At 44.5% G+C, this 22,305-nt stretch overlaps 2 protein-coding genes across 5 annotated transcripts in view; one reads left to right on the forward strand and one right to left on the reverse strand.

The window, feature by feature from the left end:
- LOC139750374 (uncharacterized) overlaps positions 1-22,305 on the forward strand; it is a 195,136-nt gene that overhangs the window by 66,230 nt on the left and 106,601 nt on the right. The window lies entirely within an intron of this gene.
- The window catches only part of LOC139750373 (pancreatic alpha-amylase 2a5-like), a 30,238-nt gene that overhangs the window by 7,634 nt on the left and 299 nt on the right, over positions 1-22,305 (reverse strand). For 2 of the 4 annotated variants that reach the window (XM_071665096.1, XM_071665094.1), the window contains exons 2-8: positions 12,040-12,137; positions 11,595-11,684; positions 7,796-7,953; positions 6,925-7,114; positions 6,616-6,771; positions 5,657-5,744; positions 1,866-2,104 (exon numbers count right to left, since the gene is read on the reverse strand). In XM_071665096.1, coding sequence (XP_071521197.1) covers positions 1,866-2,104; positions 5,657-5,744; positions 6,616-6,771; positions 6,925-7,114; positions 7,796-7,953; positions 11,595-11,684; positions 12,040-12,132 — 1,014 coding nt within the window. In that variant the 5' untranslated portion in view covers positions 12,133-12,137. Of the gene's footprint in view, positions 1-1,865; positions 2,105-5,656; positions 5,745-6,615; positions 6,772-6,924; positions 7,115-7,795; positions 7,954-11,594; positions 11,685-12,039; positions 12,138-15,924; positions 16,140-22,305 lie in introns of those variants that run through there. The other 2 variants (XM_071665093.1, XM_071665095.1) reach the window with 2 other exon arrangements.

Below are 22,305 nucleotides of genomic sequence, written 5' to 3' on the forward strand. Positions count from 1 at the left end.
GGTCTCGACCGGTCATACCCCTTCAGGCTCACTTAACCCAGTAGCCAGCAGTCTTACCGAAGATAATATACTGTCACACGTACAGGTATACAAACACGTCAACCCTACCTTCGTTTTTCAGTGACGTGTGGATAACTTTAACAGCAGCAACATGCAAAGTGTTTGCTCCTCACTCAGGCTATGTCAGGGGTTTTGATCGGTTTTCTCATCAATATCTGCGGAATCGAGACTCGGTTGGCTGGCGTCGACCATTTCAAGTATCTGTTTCCTGATTCTGTACCATTTTCCTTCCATTCCTTATTCGTTTTCTTGCAAAATGATCCTTGTAAAATTCCTACCATACTGTACACATTTCATCAACCTTCTCCGTAACGAGACATACATTCATCATCTGGCCCAGTTAGTTCATACTGCCACTGGTTTGTGGAACGTTACCTTACATGAAAGTTGGCAATGCACTTACTGGCAAGAACACGCTTAAACAGTCGTGTAACCACTAAAGTTTAGGATGCAACGAATTCTTTGAGACTTTTCTCTCTACAGATGGTTCACGGCGTGTCCTGGCCTCGTGTGAGTCGGGTCAGTAAGTCGTCTTATATCCAGATTTTACCAATGATTTAGGTCGCTGAATCTTGGGCCAGCGCTGCCCTCTCACCGCGAGAGGATGTCGTCCTGCCTTAGACTTACAAATTAGGTCTAGGGCGAGGCTGACCTGAAAATCGGGTCCGACGCCCTGACCTGGACCCTGACCCTATTGTGTCTCGTGGCTGGACACTGTCTTAAGCACTGCTTTCAGGGTTACTGACCACAGACATTGCACCACAAGGAGAGGCAGCTCAGGACTCGCCTTGTACCACAAGGAGAGGCAGCTCAGGACTCACCTTGTACCACAAGGAGAGGCAGCTCAGGACTCGCCTTGTACCACAAGGAGAGGCAGCTCAGGACTCACCGTGTACCACAAGGAGAGGCAGCTCAAGACTCACCTTATACCACAAGGAGAGGCAGCTCAAGACTCACCTTATACCACAAGGAGAGGCAGCTCAAGACTCACCTTATACCACAAGAAGAGGCAGCTCAGGACTCACCTTGTACCACAAGGAGAGGCAGCTCAGGACTCACCTTGTACCACAAGGAGAGGCAGCTCAGGACTCACCTTGTACCACAAGGAGAGGCACCTCAGGACTCACCTTGTACCACAAGGAGAGGCACCTCAGGACTCACCTTGTACCACAAGGAGAGGCACCTCAGGACTCACCTTGTACCACAAGGAGAGGCACCTCAGGACTCACCTTGTACCACAAGGAGAGGCACCTCAGGACTCACCTTGTACCACAAGGAGAGGCACCTCAGGACTCACCTTGTACCACAAGGAGAGGCACCTCAGGGCTCACCTTGTACCACAAGGAGAGGCACCTCAGGACTCACCTTGTACCACAAGGAGAGGCACCTCAAGACTCACCTTATACCACAAGGAGAGGCAGCTCAGGACTCACCTTGTACCACAAGGAGAGGCACCTCAGGACTCACCTTGTACCACAAGGAGAGGCACCTCAGGGCTCACCTTGTACCACAAGGAGAGGCACCTCAGGACTCACCTTGTACCACAAGGAGAGGCACCTCAGGACTCACCTTGTACCACAAGGAGAGGCACCTCAGGACTCACCTTGTACCACAAGGAGAGGCACCTCAGGACTCACCTTGTACCACAAGGAGAGGCACCTCAGGACTCACCTTATACCACAAGAAGAGGCAGCTCAGGACTCACCTTGTACCACAAGGAGAGGCACCTCAGGACTCACCTTGTACCACAAGGAGAGGCAGCTCGGACTCACCTTGTACCACAAGGAGAGGCAGCTCGGACTCACCTTGTACCACTTGGAGGATCGGAATGTGAGGATCATCTCGCCGCCTGTCCTCTGGTTGTCGTGGTTGTCGATGAAGACGACGGCGTTGGCGCGGTCAGCCATGCCCCAGCTCTCGCCGAAGGTGCTGAACCACTTGAGGGGGTTGTACCCGTGGAAGGACTCGCCCAGGGACTTGCCGTACTTAAACTCCGTCACTCGACCGTTGCCCACGTACTGGGACGTTGTGATGGGCTCGCCTCCTGGTGCACACGAGAAGATACAGCTGGTAAATGAATGGTCCTGTTCGATGGCTGTTGTTGTTATGTGTGACCAACGTACGAATGGAATGATTTTGAAAATGTCGTCTGCTGTTCTGAGCCTCTACGTCAGCAGCATGCCTCACAGAACGCACCCACGATACACCATGTGGTCACCAGAGGGCTATAATGTGTGACGTACTGGAGACTAGAAAGCGAGTGTGTACAGTACAGTAATTCACATTCTGATTCTTATGTTGTGACTGGTATATCTTATGACAGCTGTTTTGATATGTTATTTGGGTCGAATGTCACGGGAGTATTTAGAGTGCGAAGTTGGTATGAATGGAAAATGTAATCGTAATGGATCAGCTTAATGTGCCATGGGATACATGATGTGTGAATCAGTAAAGTCAGTGAGGAGGTTCATATTCCACTTGAACACACTGGCTCTGGGGTGAGATGTATGAATGGTTTGACCTGCTGGCTTAACCTAATTCATTCTACTGAACTGGTAGGCAGTTCATGATACGTAATGTTTTGCTCCAAGAGTGTATTATTTATTATCACAGAGGAATTTATTAAAATAGGGGTGACTGTGTTGTTCATTGGTTGGTAAGGATATTCAGTTTATGTATGGATCATGGTGAAGTGCTTGAGGATTGACGGAATACATGCATAGTGTCACTGTACGAAGGCAAAGGGAATAAAGGTGAGTGTTCAAATTACAGAGGTAAAAGTTTGTAGAGTATTCCTGGGGAATTATATGGGAAGGTATTGATTGAGAGGGTGGAGGCATGTACAGAGCACCAGACTGGGGAAGAGCAGTGTGGTTTCAGAAGTGGTATAGGATGTGTGGATCAGGTGTTTGCTTTGAAGAATGTGTGAGAAATACTTACAAAAACAGATGGATTTGTATGTAGCATTTATGAATCTAGAGAAGGCATATGATATGGTTGAGAGAGATGCTTTGTAGAAGGTTTTAAGAGTATATGGTGTGGGAGGTAAGTTGCTAGAAGCAGTGAAAAGTTTTTACCTTGGATGTATGGCATGTGCATGGGTAGGAAAAGAGGAAAGTGACTGGTTCCCAGTGAATATCGGTTTGCGGCAGGGGGTGCGTGATGTCCCCATGGTTGTTAATTTGTTTATGGATGGGGTGGTTAGGGATGTGAATGCAAGAGTTTTGGAGAGGGGCAAGCATGCAGTCTGTTGTGGATGAGAGGGCTTGGGAAGTGTCAGTTGTTCGCTGATGATACAGCGCTATTGGCTGATTCGGGTGAGAAACTGCAAAATCTGGTGACTGAGTATGGTAAAGTGTGTGAAAGAAAAAAGTTGAGAGTAAATGTAAATAAGAGCAAGGTTATTAGGTTCAGTAGGGTTGAGAGCCGAGTTAATTGGAAGGATAGTTTGAATGGAGAAAGACTGGAGGAAGTGAAGTGTTTTAGATATCTGGGAGTGGATTTAGCAGCGGATGGAACCATGGTAGCGGAAGTGAGTTACAGCGTGGGGGAGGAAGCGAAGGTTCTGGGAGCGTAGAAGAATGTGTGGAAGGCGAAAACGTTATCTCGGAGAGCAAAAATGGATATGTGTGAAGGAATAGTGGTTCCAACAATGTTATATGGTTGCGAGGCATGGGCTGTAGATAGGGTTGTGCGGAGGAGGGTGCATGTGTTGGAAATGAAATTTGAGGACAATATGTGGTGTGAGGTGGTTTGATCAAGTAATGAAAGGGTAAGAGAGATGTGTGGTAATAAAAAGAATGTGGTTGAGAGAGCAGAAGAGGATGTGTTAGAATGGTTTGGACACATGGAGAGAATGAGTGAGGAAAGACTGACAAAGAGGATATATGTGTTAGAGGTGGAGGAAAGAAAGAGAAGCGGGAGACCAAATTTGAGTTAGAATGATAGAGTGAAAAAGACTTTGAGCGATCGTGGCCTGAACGTACTCGAGGGTGAGAGGCGTGCAAGGAATAGAGTGAATTGGAACGATGTGGTATACCGGGGTCGACGTGCTGTCAATGGATTGATGCAGGACATGTGAAGCGTCTGGGGTAAACCATGGAAAGTTCTGTGGGGCCTGGATGTGGAACGGGAGCTGTGGTTTCAGTGCATTACATATGACAGCTAGAGACTGAGTGTGAACGAATGTAACCTTTTTTTTTTTGTCCATTCCTTTCGCTAAATCGCTAGAGAAGGGGGGGGGGGGCGATGCTATGTCGTGTGTGGCGGGGTGGTGACGGGAATGGATGGAGGCGGCAAGTGTGGGTATGTACATTGGTAGGCGCGTGAAAGAGAGACTTTTGGATGTTAATGTACTGAGAGGGGTAAGTGGAGGGATGTCTCACCATTATCTTGTGGTGGCAAGGATGAAAGTATGTAGAGTTTTCAGAAAAGAAAAGAGAATGTTGGGGTGAAGAGAGTGTCGAGAGTAAGTGAGTTTGGAAAGGAAACTTGCGTGAGGAAGTACCAGGAGAGATTGAGTGCAGAATGGAAAAAGGTGAGAGCAAATGACGTAAGGGGAGTGGAGGAGGAATGGGATGTATCTAGGGAAATAGTGATGGCTTGCGGAAAAGATGCCTGTGGCATGAGAAAGGTGGGAGGTGGGCAGATTAGAAAGGGTAGTGAGTGTTGGGATGAACTAACAGAAAAATCCTTACCAGTCTGCCCAACATAGAAATTAGACTTCAGCAACATAAGTATGTGGTGTGAGGTGATTTGATTGAATATGTAATGAAATGGTAAGAGAGATGTGTGGTAATAAAAAGATTATGGTTGAGAGAGCAGAAGAGGGTGTATTGAAATGGTTTGGTCACATGGAGAGAATGAGTGAAGAAAGATTGACAGAGGTGTCAGAGGTGGAAGAAACGAGGAGTGGGAGATCAAACTGGAAATGGAATGATGGAGTGAAAAAGATTTTGAGCGATCGGGGCCTGAACATACAGGAGGGTGAAAGGCGTGCAAGGAATAGAATGAATTGGAACGATGTGGTATACTGGGGTCAACGTTCTGGCAATGGATTGAACCAGGGCATGTGAAGCGTCTGGAGTAAACCATGGAAAGCTTTATGGGGCCTGGATGTGGAAAGGGAGCTGTGCTTTCGGTGCATTATACATGACAGCTAGAGACTGAGTGTGAACGAATGTGGCCTTTGTTATCTTTTCCGAGCGCTACCTCGCGCGCGCGCGAGGGGAGGTGTGTACCATTTCATGTTTGGCGGGGTGGCGACGGAAATGGATGAAGGCAGCATGTATGAATATGTACATGTGTATATATGTCTATGTCTCTGTATGTATATGTATGTATACGTTGAAATGTATAGGTATGTATATGTGCGTGTGTTGGCGTTTATGTATATACATGTGCATGTGAGTGGGTTGGGACATTCTTTCGTCTGTTTCTTTGCGTTACCTCGCTAATGCGGTAGATGGATAGATAGATTGGTATATAGATAGATAAAATGAGCTTCAGATACGTTACCGGACATAAAGATAGATTATATACAACAGAGGATAAATATATCATATTACGAAACGTTGCAACAATAATGTCAACCTACCGAGATCAATGACTTCTTGAACGATGAAGGGTCGTAGCCCAGCTTCGAAGTACTCGGTGCTGAGGTCGTCCAGGCTCTCGAAGATGATCTGTCCCAGATAACTGAGTTACTACACATACATCTGTATATAGTCATTACCTCGTCGCATGACTGCTATTACTGTGTCTCATGACAGCCATTACTCCACCGCATGACAGCCACTACTCCGGCGCATGACAGCCACTACTCCGCCGCATGACAGCTACTTAACTCCGCCGCATGACAGCTACTTAACTCCGCCGCATGACTGCTACTTAACTCCGCCGCATGATAGCCACTACTCCGCCGCATGACAGCTACTTAACTCCACTGCATGACAGCTACTTAACTCCGGCGCATGACAGCTACTTAACTCCGGCGCATGATAGCCACTACTCCGCCGCATGACAGCTACTTAACTCCGGCGCATGACAGCTACTTAACTCCGGCGCATGACAGCTACTTAACTCCGGCGCATGACAGCCACTACGCCGCATGACAGCTACTTAACTCCGGCGCATGACAGCCACTACGCCGCATGACAGCTACTTAACTCCGCCGCATGACCGCTACTTAACTCCGGCGCATGACAGCCACTACTCCGGCGCATGACAGCTACTTAACTCCGCCGCATGACAGCTACTTAACTCCGGCGCATGGCGATAGCGAGTCATGACAAGGAAAGTACCATAGGAGAGACATGCGATGGATGACAGTATATGAATTTATATGACAAGAATTCGTCAATGACATAATAATCCTTGAAGTTAATTACGGGCAGGAAAGCATCATGATACAGACACCATTGTCATTGTTTTCCCACACTGATAGTCTCAGATGATCAAATGACGATGCATCTCTCAGCAAGTTGTGTGGGTGAATATGGTCATCCATGTTTCGTGGTATTACAGAAGGTAAACGCTTGGTTCCCGTTTCCTGACCTGTAGGTCACCGGGCCACATGTGTTTCGTGGCGTCGATGCGGAAGCCCGCCACTCCCCAGCTGGTCAGGGTGTTGAGGTACTCCAGGATCTTGCCTCGGACGTACTCGGTGCCCTGGTTCAGGTCGTTCAAGCCCACCAGTTTGCAGTTACGCACCTGTTGAATAACAACAGACGATTGTTTGGCATTCAGAAAGGTTATCACACACACACACACACAGACACACACACAGACACACACACACACACACACACACACAGATATGTCCTTATGAATGTGTTATGCCGGAGTGTGGCTACTGGTTCTGACCTGCTCGGCGTCGCCGTAGTTTTCAATGGTGCCGGAGGCCGTATAGCAATTGGCGTCGTTGAAGTCAAAGGCGGAGTAAGGCACGCCCGGGTAGGACTCGGAGCCAGCGTCGAAGGTCGTGCCCCCGGTGGCCACCGTCCCCGTGGGCCACCACCCGGTCATGTGGTTGATCACAGCGTCCACGTAGATCCTGAGGCAGGCCAGAAAATGAAAGAAAATATATAATATTTTTCTGCCTGTCAAATAGGAAGTGATCCTATTGCAGTTGAGGGACATGTCTACTACCTCTAGAACTCTGTCGAGGAACCACACTGCTACGTTGACACAACTTTGGTCATTCTCACTGTTTGAGACAGTGATCTACACACCTACCTGACTCCTTGTGTGGTCAAGTACTATCTGACTCGGTGTATCATGTCCTTGTATGGTCAAGTTCTACCTTACTCGGTGTACCATGCCCTTGTGTGGTCAAGTTCTACCTTACTCGGTGTACCATGTCCTTGTATGGTCAAGTTCTACCTTACTCGGTGTACCATGTCCTTGTGTGGTCAAGTTCTACCTTACTCGGTGTACCATGCCCTTGTGTGGTCAAGTTCTACCTTACTCGGTGTACCATGTCCTTGTATGGTCAAGTTCTACCTTACTCGGTGTACCATGTCCTTGTGTGGTCAAGTTCTACCTTACTCGGTGTACCATGCCCTTGTGTGGTCAAGTATTACCTTACTCGGTGTACCATGTCCTTGTGTGGTCAAGTTTTACCTTACTCACTCGGTGTACCATGTCCTTGTGTGGTCAAGTTTTACCTTACTCACTCGGTGTACCATGTCCTTGTGTGGTCAAGTTCTAACTTACTTGTATGGTCGAGTCCTACCTGACTCCGGCGTTGTTACAGCGGTGCACCATGTCCTTGAAGGAGGCCTCGTCGCCAGAACGGGAGGCGATCTTGTAGGAGACGGGCTGGTACCGCTCCCACCAGGGGCGGGACTTCTCATCCTGGTACACCACAACGCACTCGTTGGGTGGCGACACCTGCCCACAGGTCACCAGATGAGTTAAAGTGTCCAGGGGTGAACAACTGCCGCTAGAGGCCATCACTACCCCGGAGTTACGACGTCGGGAGGATTTTGATGAAACCTCTTGACCACACCGACGGTCACATAGCCAATCTATGGCAGTTGTACGACATAGTTCGTCCCAAGCGGAGGTGAAAACTGGCTTGAATTGATAGCGCTTTTAGAGGCACAAGAGTCTACAAGATTGCCTTCCGTTACGGTAAAGTAAATCATTTTACTGGCCATATTGTGTCACCATCAGGTGGTCAGCGGCCCTGTATTAACGTCATATATCAACAGTGCATTTCTAGTCATGTCCTCCACTGAGCAACGAGTAGAGGGAGAATCACAACCAGACAAAGGTCGTTGAGGAAGTATATACACACAGGATGATCTACACAGCACACCTCAGGCAACGGGACCCCAGCACAACACATACCCGCCTCTTCCTAAGACACACCTGCTTATATAATCACATCAAAGACGTGGTCTGTATATAATGACAAGGAGACAGGGCAACACTAACGTACAGCTCATTTCCCGTGGTTTTTAAGTAGTAATTACAGGTAGTAATTACACATAGATATACAACCACAGTATCATACAAAAATGATTACCCCGTACCCCCGGATAATCATTACACACACACACACACACCTCAGGACACCACCTCCCACACCCATGTATACCAAGACACGCCTGGCATGCTCTCTACCCTAACCCTTTCAGGTCATGTCCTCATACACACGCCAGCACACCTCCCGCACGCACACACTCATACACACCATCACCCTCACCACCAACATTCAACAGAAGCCCCCCAGAAAGAGCGTGGAGGAGGACACACAAGATTATTCTTGGCTTGTTGTACACCATTACTCAGACGACACTTAACCTACTTAAGTCCTTCCAACTCCCTACAACCGTTACCTGCACTTTACCCTACAACCATGGGAGAAGCTACTCCACTTTCCACGCCACCGTCACCACTACTTACCACTTGACATCCCTCGTTCCCGAGTTGCAGCTCGGCACCATAAACACAATTAGCCCATGCCAGCTCGTACAGACTGCTACAGAAACAGATTCACCCCAACGAGTTATCGTTTCAAATGACCTTTAATGTTTCTCTAAAGACATTCTGTTCGACATCCTCTCCTCATGTTACATATAGTCCTGACGTCTTTGCCGTATCTATAGACTATACTCAGTATATTATCAGCTTTTGATTCAGTGAATCATTAGTGATTAGTATCATTATTCACGACAAGTATTTACGAATTTTGGAGGAAGTGAAAAACCTGTCTTTTAAAATGTGCCAGGCCATAGTTATTGGGAAAGACATAAGAGGGTAAAGAGTTCTAAAGATTCGAGGTGTAGGAAAAGAGTTATCAAATCGGCCCATCTTTGAGTTGTCACTGGCCACACAGTAATAGTGTTGCAGCAGCTTGCCGAGTATTGCGTGGTTTAGTTAATAGTGGGGGGCACACAGGCAGCTCGCTTTCAGAAATAAAATCCAAAGTGATACCTATATAAGTAAGAAAGTGAACCAGTATTGCAGCCTAGGACAAGTTGGTCAAGTTTTGAAGTTAGTCTAAGACCGCTTTCAACTAACTCTGTCAAGTAAGGATGCAGAGCTAGAACCACCCCAGATGTCAAAGCAGTACTTCATACGAGAACGGATCAATCTATTGTATAAACGGAGCAACTGTTCAGGAGAAAAGGCATCTAAACAGGACTCCTGGTTTCTTAGAGGCAGACCTAGTTATTTCCGTATAGTGGGGTTTCCAAGAAAGAGTGGATGTTACTGTAATACCGAGTATGTTCATGGAGTTGAGACCTGGAATTACAGAACCGTCAAAGGAGAGACGAAAGTTGTGAGGAATTTTCAGTAGGGAAATAAGTTGAAATTGGGTCTTGTAGGCATTAAATAACCAGGTTTCGTCTATCACATTGAGATATCCAGTCTGAGTTTACTTAGGACGTTGTGTCGAGACGAGATGCAGATCGAGTGAGAGATGAAGGAGCAGAAGTGAAGGATGTTTTGAAATGCGGTGTTGAGTCGTCAGCGCATGAGCGCATTCGGTTATTTGTGGAATAAAGAAATCATTATGATTCGGAAAAAAGTATAGGAGATAGTACGTATCCTTAAGGGACAACGCTGTTGATGTAGAATGGAGGAGAGGCTGATCTATCAACAACCACAGAGACACATCGGCCGAAGATGCTATATATGAGGGAGCAAAGTGAGGGAGGGAAGCTAAAAGATGAGACCCCGATACCACACCGTGTCAAAAGCTTTGGATATATCGAGGGCATTTACATAGGATTCCCCAGAATCTTTCAGAGATGATGAGGAGACAGGAGAGAATACCACAAGTGGATCTCGCCTTACGGAAGCTGTACTGATGATGAAGTAGAAGACTAAGGTTCAAGACATCTGAGAGTATGGGAATTGAGGAGGGACTCAAAGACTTTGGAGATGGTAGATGTCAAAAGCAACAGGACGATAGTTAGAGGGGTTAGAACAGTCACCCTTCTTAGCGATAGGGATGCACCACATGCTTCCAAGAAGAAGGAAAAGTTTTGTTTTTTAAAGAAACGAATCAAACGAGCAAATACAGTTGCAAGTTCAAAGGCACTCTTTCAGTTCACGGGGATGGATGCCATCAGGACCATAAGCCTTGCTTGTGTCCAGAGAAGGAAACGCTTTTCGGACAGTTCGGAAAGAAATTACGGGAAGGGGCATAGAATTAGTAGGAGGAGCATCAGAGCATGAGGGAATGTTAGGGTCATCCAAGGTGGAGTTAGAAGAGATTTTCTTTGTCTACGGGAGAGACAGCTACATAACCATCAGAATGGAAAAGGAAAGGAAAGGTAGAGTGACAGAAGTTGTGAGAGATGCCCATATCTGAAGACCAGAAGGACCTATCAGTGGATGACGAGGAGAGGTTATCGCTCTTCCTTTGAATAAAGAAACGCTTTGCCTCACGGATAACGTGCTGGTAATGATTACTGGCCGTGACAATTACTGATTGGGAGTCGTAAGAAGGAAAGATTTTTCCAGCCTGATATGCCTGATCGCTTCCCTGAGTGGCCTCAGAACAGGGGCGGTTGAATCAGGGACTGGAGGAAGAGGTCGCCTTGGGGAAAGAGGGGATAAATGCTTCCATTACCGCAACGATAACCACTGCTGTGCGTTTGGCAGAGGCAGAAACATCACCACATAAGAGACAATAATTTACCCAAGGAAAATTATATTTTTTCTTAGTTATTCCAGTCAGCTTAGCTGAGGTGTCATTTTCCTCATCAACACTGATGGACGCCTTCACACATGCCTCAGTGCACTTCCCTCTACTTGATAAGCTCCACACACACACACACACACTAGGAAGCACTAGTCACACACCATGGGATTCAAACGAACCAGAACACGACATTTCCTTGTACTCCAGAAAACAAGAAATCTTTTCCACAATCCATGAGTTACTCCTTTATAGTCTCTCTCTCTCTCTCTCTCTCTCTCTCTCTCTCTCTCTCTCTCTCTCTCTCTCTCTCTCTCTCTCTCTCTCTCTCTCTCTCTCTCTCTCTCTCTCTCTCTCTCTCTCTCCTGCCTACCTGGACGCCTCCGTACCCGCGGGGACCCAGGAAGTTCTCACACTCGCTGGCGATGTCCGACCACCGCCACTCGAACAGGTGGACGATAACCTGCAGGAGGGAGAGCGCCACAGGAGCTGATCAACGTTAATGGTGAGGAAGGGAAATATACGTGTGCTGTGAGATCGGATGATTCAGATGCATACAAATGACGGTCGAGATGCACATATATATATTTCTGGGAAATGATTTGTGAATGTATATAATAATCAAGTAAATGACGACTCTGTAAACCGTAAATCAAAATGTAAACAGGTCTGTATACCCTAAAGACGTAAATATGGTCTACTTGGGTGGAGTATAGCAACAAAGACAACACGGACCATAACTACCAGACATTCTACAGGTCCATGGCTGGTCCAGCTGGACCTGGTCCAAGTGGCTGGTCCAGGAGGGAGACACAAACCTGACCATTGGTGACGTGAGGATCCCACTGGGCCAGGGCGGAGGCCGCCAGCAGCGTCACCAGCAGCGTCACCTTCACCACCATCCGTAACATCTTTCCTGCACGACACACACTTGACACATTATACTGTTAGTAAGTCACCTGCTGTATACTACAGTGTCCTGCTATATACTAGTGACCTGCTGTATACTATAGTGTCCTGCTGTACACTACAGTGTCCTGCTGTATACTACAGTGTCCTGCTATATACTAGTGACCTGCTGTATACTATAGTGTCCTGCTGTACACTACAGTGTCCTGCTGTATACTACAGTGTCCTGCTATATACTAGTGACCTGCTGTATACTATAGTGTCCTGCTGTACACTACAGTGTCCTGCTGTATACTACAGTGTCCTGCTATATACTAGTGACCTGCTGTATACTATAGTGTCCTGCTGTACACTACAGTGTCCTGTTGTATACTACAGTGTCCTGCTGTATACTACAGTGTCCTGCTGTATACTATAGTGTCCTACTGTACACTAGTGACCTGCTGTATACTATAGTGTCCTGCTGTACACTAGTGACCTGCTGTATACTATAGTGTCCTGCTGTATACTACAGTGCCCTGCTGTATACTATAGTGTCCTACTGTACACTAGTGTCCTACTGTATACTATAGTGTCCTGCTGTACACTAGTGACCTGCTGTATACTATAGTGTCCTGCTGTACACTACAGTGTCCTACTGTATACTATAGTGTCCTGCTGTACACTATAGTGTCCTACTGTATACTATGGTGTACTGCTGTATACTACAGTGTCCTGCTGTATACTATAGTGTCCTGCTGAACACTAGTGTCCTACTGTATACTATGGTGTCCTGCTGTACACTAGTGTCCTGCTGTATACTATAGTGTCCTGCTGTACACTACAGTGTCCTACTGTATACTACAGTGCCCTGCTGTACACTACAGTGTCCTACTGTATACTACAGTGCCCTGCTGTACACTAGTGTCCTACTGTATACTATAGTGTCCTACTGTACACTTCAGTGTCCTACTGTATACTATAGTGTCCTGCTGTACACTACAGTGTCCTACTGTATACTATGGTGTCCTGCTGTACACTAGTGTCCAACTGTATACTATAGTGTCCTGCTGTACATTACAGTGTCCTACTGTATACGATGGTGTCCTGCTGTACACTAGTGTCCTGCTGTATACTGTGGTGTCCTGCTGTACACTACAGTGTCCTACTGTATACTATGGTGTCCTGCTGTACACTACAGTGTCCTACTGTAAACTGTGGTGTCCTGCTGTACACTACAGTGTCCTACTGTATACGATGGTGTCCTGCTGTACACTACAGTGTCCTACTGTATTCTATAGTGTCCTGTTGTATACTATAGTGTCTTGCTGTATACTGTAGTGTACTATTGCATACTAGTGATCTACTGTATACTACAGTGTCCTGCTGTATGATATAGTGTCCTACTGTATACTATAGTGTCCTACTGTATACTGAAGTTCCCTACTGTATACTAAAGTGTCTTTCTATATACTAAAGTGTCCTATTGTACACTAGTGTCATACTGTACACTTAAGTTTCCCACTGTACACTAAAGTGTCCTACTGTATACTAAAGTGTCCTGCTGTATACTAAAGTGTCCTACTGTATATTAAAGCGTCCCAGTTTATAATGAAATTATCTACGGTATCGTTAAGAGATCTGCTCTATACTAAAGGTCCTACTGTATACTAAAGTGCCCTACTATATACTGGTGACCTACTGTATACCAAAGTGTCCTACTGTATACTCAAGTGCCCTACTGTATACTAAAGTGACCTACTGTAAACTAAAGTTTCCTACTATATGCTAAAATGGCCTACTGTATACTGAAGTGTACTAAAGTGACCTATTGTATATCAGAGTGTCCTACCATATATTAAAGTGTCCTACTGTATACTAAAGTGTCCTGCTGTATACTTAAGTGTCCTACGGTATACTAAAGTGTCCCGCTATATACTAAAATGTCCTACCGTATACTAAAGCGTCCTAGTGTATATTATAGTGACCTACAGTATAGTTAAGGGATCTAATGTATACTAAAGTGTCCTACTGTATATTAAAGTGTCCTGTATACTACATGGCGTACTGTATACTTAAAAGTCCTATTGTATACCAAAATGTCCTAGTTTATGATAAAGTGACCTACGGTATAGTTAAGAGACCTACTTTATACTAAAGTGACCTAATGTATACTAAAGTGACCTAGTGTATACTGAAGTTAACTACTATTTACTAAAGTGGCCTTTTGTATGCTAAAGTGTCTTACTGTATACTAAAAGGTCCTACTGTATACTAAAGTGACTTGCTGTATACTAAAGTGTCTTACTGTAAAGTGACTTACTGTATACTAAAGTGACCTACTCTATAATAGTGTCTTACTGTAGTGTCCTGCTGTATACTAAAGTGTCCTACTGTGTACAAAGGTGACCTGTATACTGAAGTGTCTTACTGTATACTAAGGTGTCCTACTATATACTAAAATGCCCTACTGTATACTAATGTCCTACTGTAAACTAAAGTGACCTGTATACTAGTGTCCTACTGTATAGTAAAGTGTCCTGCTGTATAATAAACTCTCCTACTATATACTAAATCGTCCTAGTTTATACTAAAGTGACCTACGGTATAGTTAAGAGATCTACTGTGTGCTAAAATGTCTTACTGTATACTGAAGTGCTCTTATGTATACTAAAGTATCCTACTGTTTACTGAAGTGTCTTACTGTATAATAAAGTGTCCTGTTGGATACTAAAGTGACGTACTGTATACTTAAGTGTCCTTCTGTATACTAAAGTGTCTTACTGTATACTAAAGTGGCTTATTGTAAACTTGTGTCTTACTGTCTAGTAGAATGTCCTACTGTTTACTAAAGTGACCTACTGTTGTTTCCTCCAGATTTGTGTGGTGACCTGCAGTCGAGATTTGACCGTTATGTTATACCTTCTTCCTCCTTCGAACAGCTAAACTGTGGAATTAACTTCCTGCTGTCGTCTCTTTCCCGCCCTATAATCTGTCTTCGTTTAAGAGTCAGGTCTACAGACACCTGCGGGGTGTTATCAATTTCTACTTTCTTTTCTCACTTTTTTCTTTTACGCTTGATTTCTTTATTTCATTCACACTTGATTTCTTTTATGCCTTGATAGGACTGTGTCTGTACCACAGCTGCCAACACAAAATGATAATGTTGATATGAATTACCGATATTTTTCAATTTCCAGTACTTTTCTTTGAAAAACGTCAATGGTAATGACACACAAGAGACATTTGAATTAATCTTGCTGTGCCTGAATAAGGCTAAAGAGATCCTCACGGGACTCGTGCATGATATAACCCACCTTACTCCATGACGGAGTGCGGGAATGTTGAATGTACTACAGGCGGTAATGGTGATAAAGTATTGAATGTACTACAGGCGGTTCATAAGTGGTGCCGTTTTGGTATTCCAACCGAGAAAATGGTACTAGGCGAGTCTCCAGGCCAAATTTCACGACCGTTAGTGATATTCTTATGATGATTAGATTCCAAGTATCGCGTGTTGCGCTTATCCTAACCTCGCTGAGAAAACACTACATCGTTGCGCGTACGAAGGATAAATAGATGGCATTGTATTACTGTATCATTTTCTCCTAACGTGATTGTGAAGATGTGTGGTCAGTGAAAATGATACACCATCAAGCTCATTGTCTTTTACAGTGACAAATTCAGTTACTGGCGTTGCATAACCAGTTTACTCAAAATATCTAACGGTTAAGAAAACTTTAAGCTAAAAATTACTTGATACGTGAGAAGAATTTTGCAACCTTAACATACTGACGCGGTCTTAAATAATGAACCTCAGTAATAAGAGCCCACCTGACTTCCTCGACGGTTGGTAAGTGAGGATTTCCCACTTAAGCTGATATATATATGTACATGGTTGTGAGCTTGGCGACAGGTGCAAGTGTTCCCTGGCCAGTGAGTGGTGGTAGCATAGAGAGCAGCGTAGATAGATACCGCCACACAAGGAATTTTCTGAAATATCATTTTGGTGCATAGACGGGAAAGAAAACATGTATTCAAAGCAACGTTCATGTAATTTCACGAGATTTGTATGTGCTTAGTAATACACATTCAATAGTAAGTTCGTTTAAATTTGGGCTTTGAGAAACCTGGACCCATCGTCGTATTGTGGCAACACGATAAATCCAAGCATTATGAAAAACACTCGAAATATGCATTAAAAACCATTACATCGTTCCTTATCAACTTAAACATAATTAAGTATTACCTTCATACTGATCTGTTTAGAATGAATCATCAAGAGATACGTGAATATGTTGCAGTCCATTGGTTCTCAGGATCTACATGCGTCATGATTACAGACACCCGACCCCACCGCTCAAGGACATGACCGTGTACTGCATATACCAACGCTGTTTTTATTTCCGGGTCGCTTTGTGAGAGACGTATCCTCCTCATCTCACTAAGTGAAGCCGTCACTCTTTACCATCGTCTTTGAAATGTGTTCATCTCTGTTGATAGTTTTATGATTACTGTTGATTCACGGCCAAAGTCTAGCAAGAGTTATGTTTACTGTTGATTTCCGACCAAAGCCTAGCCAGCGTGGGTGATGCGCCTGCCATAGTGTTTGATATTACTGGTCTCGACATGCATCATGGAGCTGACTGTGTCTGGGAATGTTCCCTGGGTCTACTCTTCACGAGTCGCTGGAGACATTCATTCGGGAAGAACATTAACAAATTCCTTAAAACTTAAGGGGATGTGAAATCTAAATACGTCGACTACCATAATTCAATACGAGACAGTGGGAGACAGCGACAAAGTATAATACATGAATAAAAAAAGAGAAATATATATATATATATATATATATATATATATATATATATATATATATATATATATATATATCCCTGGGGATAGGGGAGAAAGAATACTTCCCACGCATTCCTCACGTGTCGTAGAAGGCGACTAAAGGGGACGGGAGCGGGGGGCTAGAAACCCTCCCCTCCTTGTATTTTAACTTTCTAAAAGGGGAAACAGAAGAAGGAGTCACGCGGGGAGTGCTCATCCTCCTCGAAGGCTCAGATTGGGGTGTCTAAATGTGGGTGGATGTAACCAAGATGAGAAAAAAGGAGAGATAGGTAGTATGTTTGAGGAAAGGAACCTGGATATTTTGGCTCTGAGTGAAACGAAGCTCTAGGGTAAAGGGGAAGAGTGGTTTGGGAATGTCTTGGGAGTAAAGTCAGGGGTTAGTGAGATGACAAGAGCAAGGGAAGGAGTAGCACTACTCCTGAAACAGGAGTGTTGGGAGCATGTGATAGAGTGGAAGAAAGTAAACTCTAGATTGATATGGGTAAAACTGAAAGTTGATTGAGAAAGATGGGTGATTATTGGTGCATATGTACCTGGGCATGAGAAGAAAGATCATGAGAAGCAAGTGTTTTGGGAGCAGATGAATGAATGTGTTAGTGGTTTTGATGCACGAGACCGGGTTATAGTGATGGGTGATTTGAATGCAAAGGTAAGTAATATGGCAGTTGAGGGAATAATTGGTATACATGCGGTGTTCAGTGTTGTACATGGAAATGGTGAAGAGCTTGTAGATTTATGTGCTGAAAAAGGACTGGTGATTGGGAATACCTGGTTTAAAAAGAGAGATATACATAAATATACGTTTGTAAGTAGGAGAGATGGCCAGAGAGCGTTATTGGATTACCTGTTAATTGATAGGCGCGCGAAAGAGAGACTTTTGGATGTTAATGTGCTGAGATGTGCAACTGAAGGGATGTCTGATCATTATCTTGTGGAGGCGAAGGTGAAGATTTGCAGAGGTTTTCAGAAAAGAAGAGAGAATGTTGGAGTGAAGAGAGTGGTGAGAGTAAGTGAGCTTGGGAAGGAGACTTGTGTGAGGAAGTACCAGGAGAGTCTGAGTACAGAATGGAAAAAGGTGAGAACAAAGGAGGCAAGGGGAGTGAAGGAGGAATGGGATGTATTTAGGGAAGCAGTGATGGCTTGCGCAAAAGATGCTTGTGGCATGAGAAGCGTGGGAGGTGGGCAGATTAGAAAGGGTAGTGAGTGGTGGGATGAAGAAGTAAGATTATTAGTGAAAGAAGAGAGAGGCATTTGGACGATTTTTGCAGGGAAATAATGCAAGTGAGTGGGAAATGTATAAAAGAAAGAGGCATGAGGTTAAGAGAAAGGTGCAAGAGGTGAAAAAGAGGGCAAATGAGAGTTGGGGTGAGAGAGTACCATTAAATTTTAGGGAGAATAAAAAGATGTTTTGGAAGGAGGTAAGTAAAGTGCGTAAGACAAGGGAATCAATGGGAATTTCAGTGAAGGGAGCTAATAGGGAAGTGATAACAAGTAGTGATGATGTGAGAAGGAGATGGAGTGAGTATTTTGAAGGTTTGTCGAATGTGTTTGATGATAGATTGGCAGATATAGGATGTTTTGGTCGAGGTGGTGTGCAAAGTGAGAGGGTTAGGGAAAATGATTTGGTAAACAGAGAAGAGGTAGTAAAAGCGTTGCGGAAGATGAAAGCCGGCAAGGCAGCGGGTTTGGATGGCATTACAGTGAAATTTTTAAAAAAAAGGGGGTGACTGTATTGTTGACTGGTTGGTAAGGTTATTTAATGTATGTATGATTCATGGTGAGGTGCCTGAGGATTGGTGGAATGCTTGCATAGTGCCACTGTACAAAGGCAAAGGGGACAAAGGTGAGTGCTCAAATTACAGAGGTATAAGTTTGTTGAGTATTCCTGGGAAATTCTATGGGAGGGTATTGATTGAGAGGGTGAAGGCATGTACAGAGCATCAGATTGGGGAAGAGCAGTGTTGTTTCAGAAGTGGTAGAGCATATGTGGATCAGGTGTTTGCTTTGAAGAATGTATGTGAGAAATACTTAGAAAAGCAAATGGATTTGTATGTAGCATTTATGGATCTGGAGAAGGCATATGATAGAGTTGACAGAGATGCTCTGTGGAAGGTATTAAGAATATATGGTGTGGGAGGCAAGTTGTTAGAAGCAGTGAAAAGTTTTATCGAAGATGTAAGGCATGTGTACGTGTAGGAAGAGAGGAAAGTGATTGGTTCTTAGTGAATGTAGGTTTGTGGCAGGGGTGTGTGATGTCTCCATGGTTGTTTAATTTGTTTATGGATGGGGTTGTTAGGGAGGTGAATGCAAGTGTTTGGGAAAGAGGGTCAAGTATGCAGTCTGTTGTGGATGAGAGAGCTTGGGAAGTGAGTCAGTTGTTGTTCGCTAATGATACAGCGCTGGTGGCTGATTCGTGTGAGAAACTGCAGAAGCTGGTGACTGAGTTTGGTAAAGTGTGTGAAAGAAGAAAGTTGAGAGTAAATGTGAATAAGAGCAAGGTTATTAGGTACAGTAGGGTTGAGGGTCAAGTGAATTGGGAGGTAAGGTTGAAGGGAGAAAAACTGGAGGAAGTGAAGTGTTTCAGATATCTGGGAGTGGATCTGGCAGCGGATGGAACCATGGAAGCGGAAATGAATCATAGGGTGGGGGAGGGGGCGAAAGTTCTGGGAGCCTTGAAGAATGAGTGGAAGTCGAGAACATTATCTCGGAAAGCAAAAATGGGTATGTTTGAAGGAATAGTGGTTCCAACAATGTTGTATGGTTGCGAGGCGTGGGCTATGGATAGAGTTGTGCGAAGGAGGGTGGATGTGCTGGAAATGAGATGTTTGAGGACAATATGTGGTGTGAAGTGGTTTGATCGAGTAAGTAAAATTAGGGTAAGAGAGAGATGTGTGGTAATAGAAAGAGCGTGGTTGAGAGCGCAGAAGAGGGTGTTTTGAAATGGTTTGGTCACATGGAGAGAATGAGTGAGGAAAGATTGACCAAGAGGATATATGTGTCAGAGGTGGAGGGAACGAGGAGAAGTGGGAGACCAAATTGGAGGTGGAAAGATGGAGTGAAAAAGATTTTGAGTGATCGGGGCCTGAACATGCTGGAGGGTGAAAGGCGTGCAGGGAATAGAGTGAATTGGAAGGATGTGGTATACCGGGGTTGACGTGCTGTCAATGGATTGAATCAGGGCATGTGAAGCGTCTGGGGTAAACCATGGAAGGCTGTGTAGGTATGTATATTTGCGTGTGTGGACGTATGTACATGTGTATGGGGGGGGGGGGCCATTTCTTTCGTCTGTTTCCTTGCGCTACCTCGCAAACGCGGGAGACAGCGACAAAGTATGAAAAAAAAAAAAAAAAATATATATATATATGGTTTCGTTAAGTGGATAAAAAAATACGCTGTTGTCGCCCGACTAAAGTTGGGCTGTAAATATTCATGGTACTTTGTGCCTCCTGTTGATAATGAACAGACCAAATGTAAACATTGCCAACCAAGCTCCTCCCACTCCCTGTATCAGTATGTACTTGACTATTGTAAAATCAGTGAGTTCAAAGATGACTCTTGCTGAACAAGTCATATGCAAGTATATCATTCGTGACAATGTTTAACCTCGGATACTTGAATATTCGAAATTTGCTTACTGTAAATAGTTCATTTGTACTATATCTTGGAATAAGTAATACATCAAATAGTTCTTTCAAAAGCGCGCAGTCCTTGTTAAGACTTCTATGCTGCAGTTTCTAATGTACTTCAGTCAGTGAGGCCCCGGTCCCTGGCCTTTTTGTACACTCTATCAGCTTCTGAGCCACCGCCCACAGGCAAGGGAAGCTATGCTTAATAAACTCGCTGCTCTTTTGGCAAGGATCAAAATCAATCTATTGGAGCGTTGCAGCTAGGTAATTAACGCCTTGTAATTACCAGAGTAAAATTCAGATTCAAAAGCCACTTCCGTGAAAAACCATCATAGTAAATCGTGTGTAACAATTACAATTTCTTGACATGCAATGGTGCATTCGACCCTTGTTATCCTGGAACATATTGGAGGGATATTCTCATATAGTCGACAGGGATGGATTGATAGCTTTCCTTATGCAAGCATACAAAGCATTGCAAAACATAAACCGTATTAGAATTAAGTTCGTTTTCATAAGTTTCCATAGAAAAGGTACGGCATTACTCACGGCACTATATATTCCAAACATGGGCTTTTTATGCCGTGAGTGGGTGTATGGTCTGAGAATAATTATCTTGAACACCTGGTCTTCAACTTTTATCGACTGGCGCTTGTAACTTGACGATGACGGCCCAAATAACCCTGGCGTTATATAAACATAAAGCCCAGATTATCAGCCAACCATACCAAACAAGCCTACTTAGGACTAAAGAAAACAACATATGATGGTTAAAGTCACCGAACAGAAGGAAGTCTTTGTCATCTATTACTTCGTTTTGAGAGCAATGCAAGACGAGGCGCTGGAAAGAAAAAATGTTGTACTAACCTTTCGTGGCTTCCCCGGTCAGCCATTTTATAAAGCCTATATCCGTCCGAACACCCGTGCCATCCCTTCCACGTACTTAGCCTTCCCTGCAGGCGCATCTTGAGTCCACAGACTTTTAGTCTCGTCACAAATCCAGGTTGCATTGTCCTCCTCAGGTCACGTATAGGTTCCCCGTTGATGCCAAGTGGACTGATGTGTCTCCTGAGGTTGATTTACCATATGATCAGGTCCTGGACCTCCGAAAGTGTTTATTTTCTCAACTGAAAAGACTTGTGCACTAACGTCCGAATTTTCGCATCTCCTCATTGGACGACATCTATGTATATCTTACTCCTTCAGATGTTTGATGGGAAATACATTCCCACGGTGCCCTTCCCAAAGTGTAAATGTGTTTGAGTACAGTAGCTTGGTTCTCAGTCTGTGTGGAAAACAAAAGATGAGGGAAATGCAAGGTTAGGGGACATGTAAGTTGATACTATTAGTCGTCTTGCTTTGGTTGCCAGAACTGCATTCCACGCGACCTCCACAGATATTCCCTTTATATTCTCGTTAACAACTTGCCACTGGCGTCCCCCATCTTCTAACATTCTCCATATTGAGCTTGCGCTCCACTCCAAAATGTTCTCATAATTTCACACAGAAAAGTGGCTACTATCAGCTTTTCTCGAGTCTGTCAGGGTCTAGTCTTGTTTTGTCTCGTCTTGTATTTGCTTGTTCTCTCGTTGCCCCTTGTAATGTCTCATAGATTCTCAGGATGTCTTTTCGCATTCCTCTTGCCTCTAATATCAGCCAGTATTTTCCAGTAGAGACCAAATTACTCTTCACATCTTCATTGTAAAGTCCTAA

The sequence above is a fragment of the Panulirus ornatus genome, chromosome 9 (assembly GCF_036320965.1).
Source record: "Panulirus ornatus isolate Po-2019 chromosome 9, ASM3632096v1, whole genome shotgun sequence".
Lineage (NCBI taxonomy): Eukaryota > Metazoa > Arthropoda > Malacostraca > Decapoda > Palinuridae > Panulirus > Panulirus ornatus.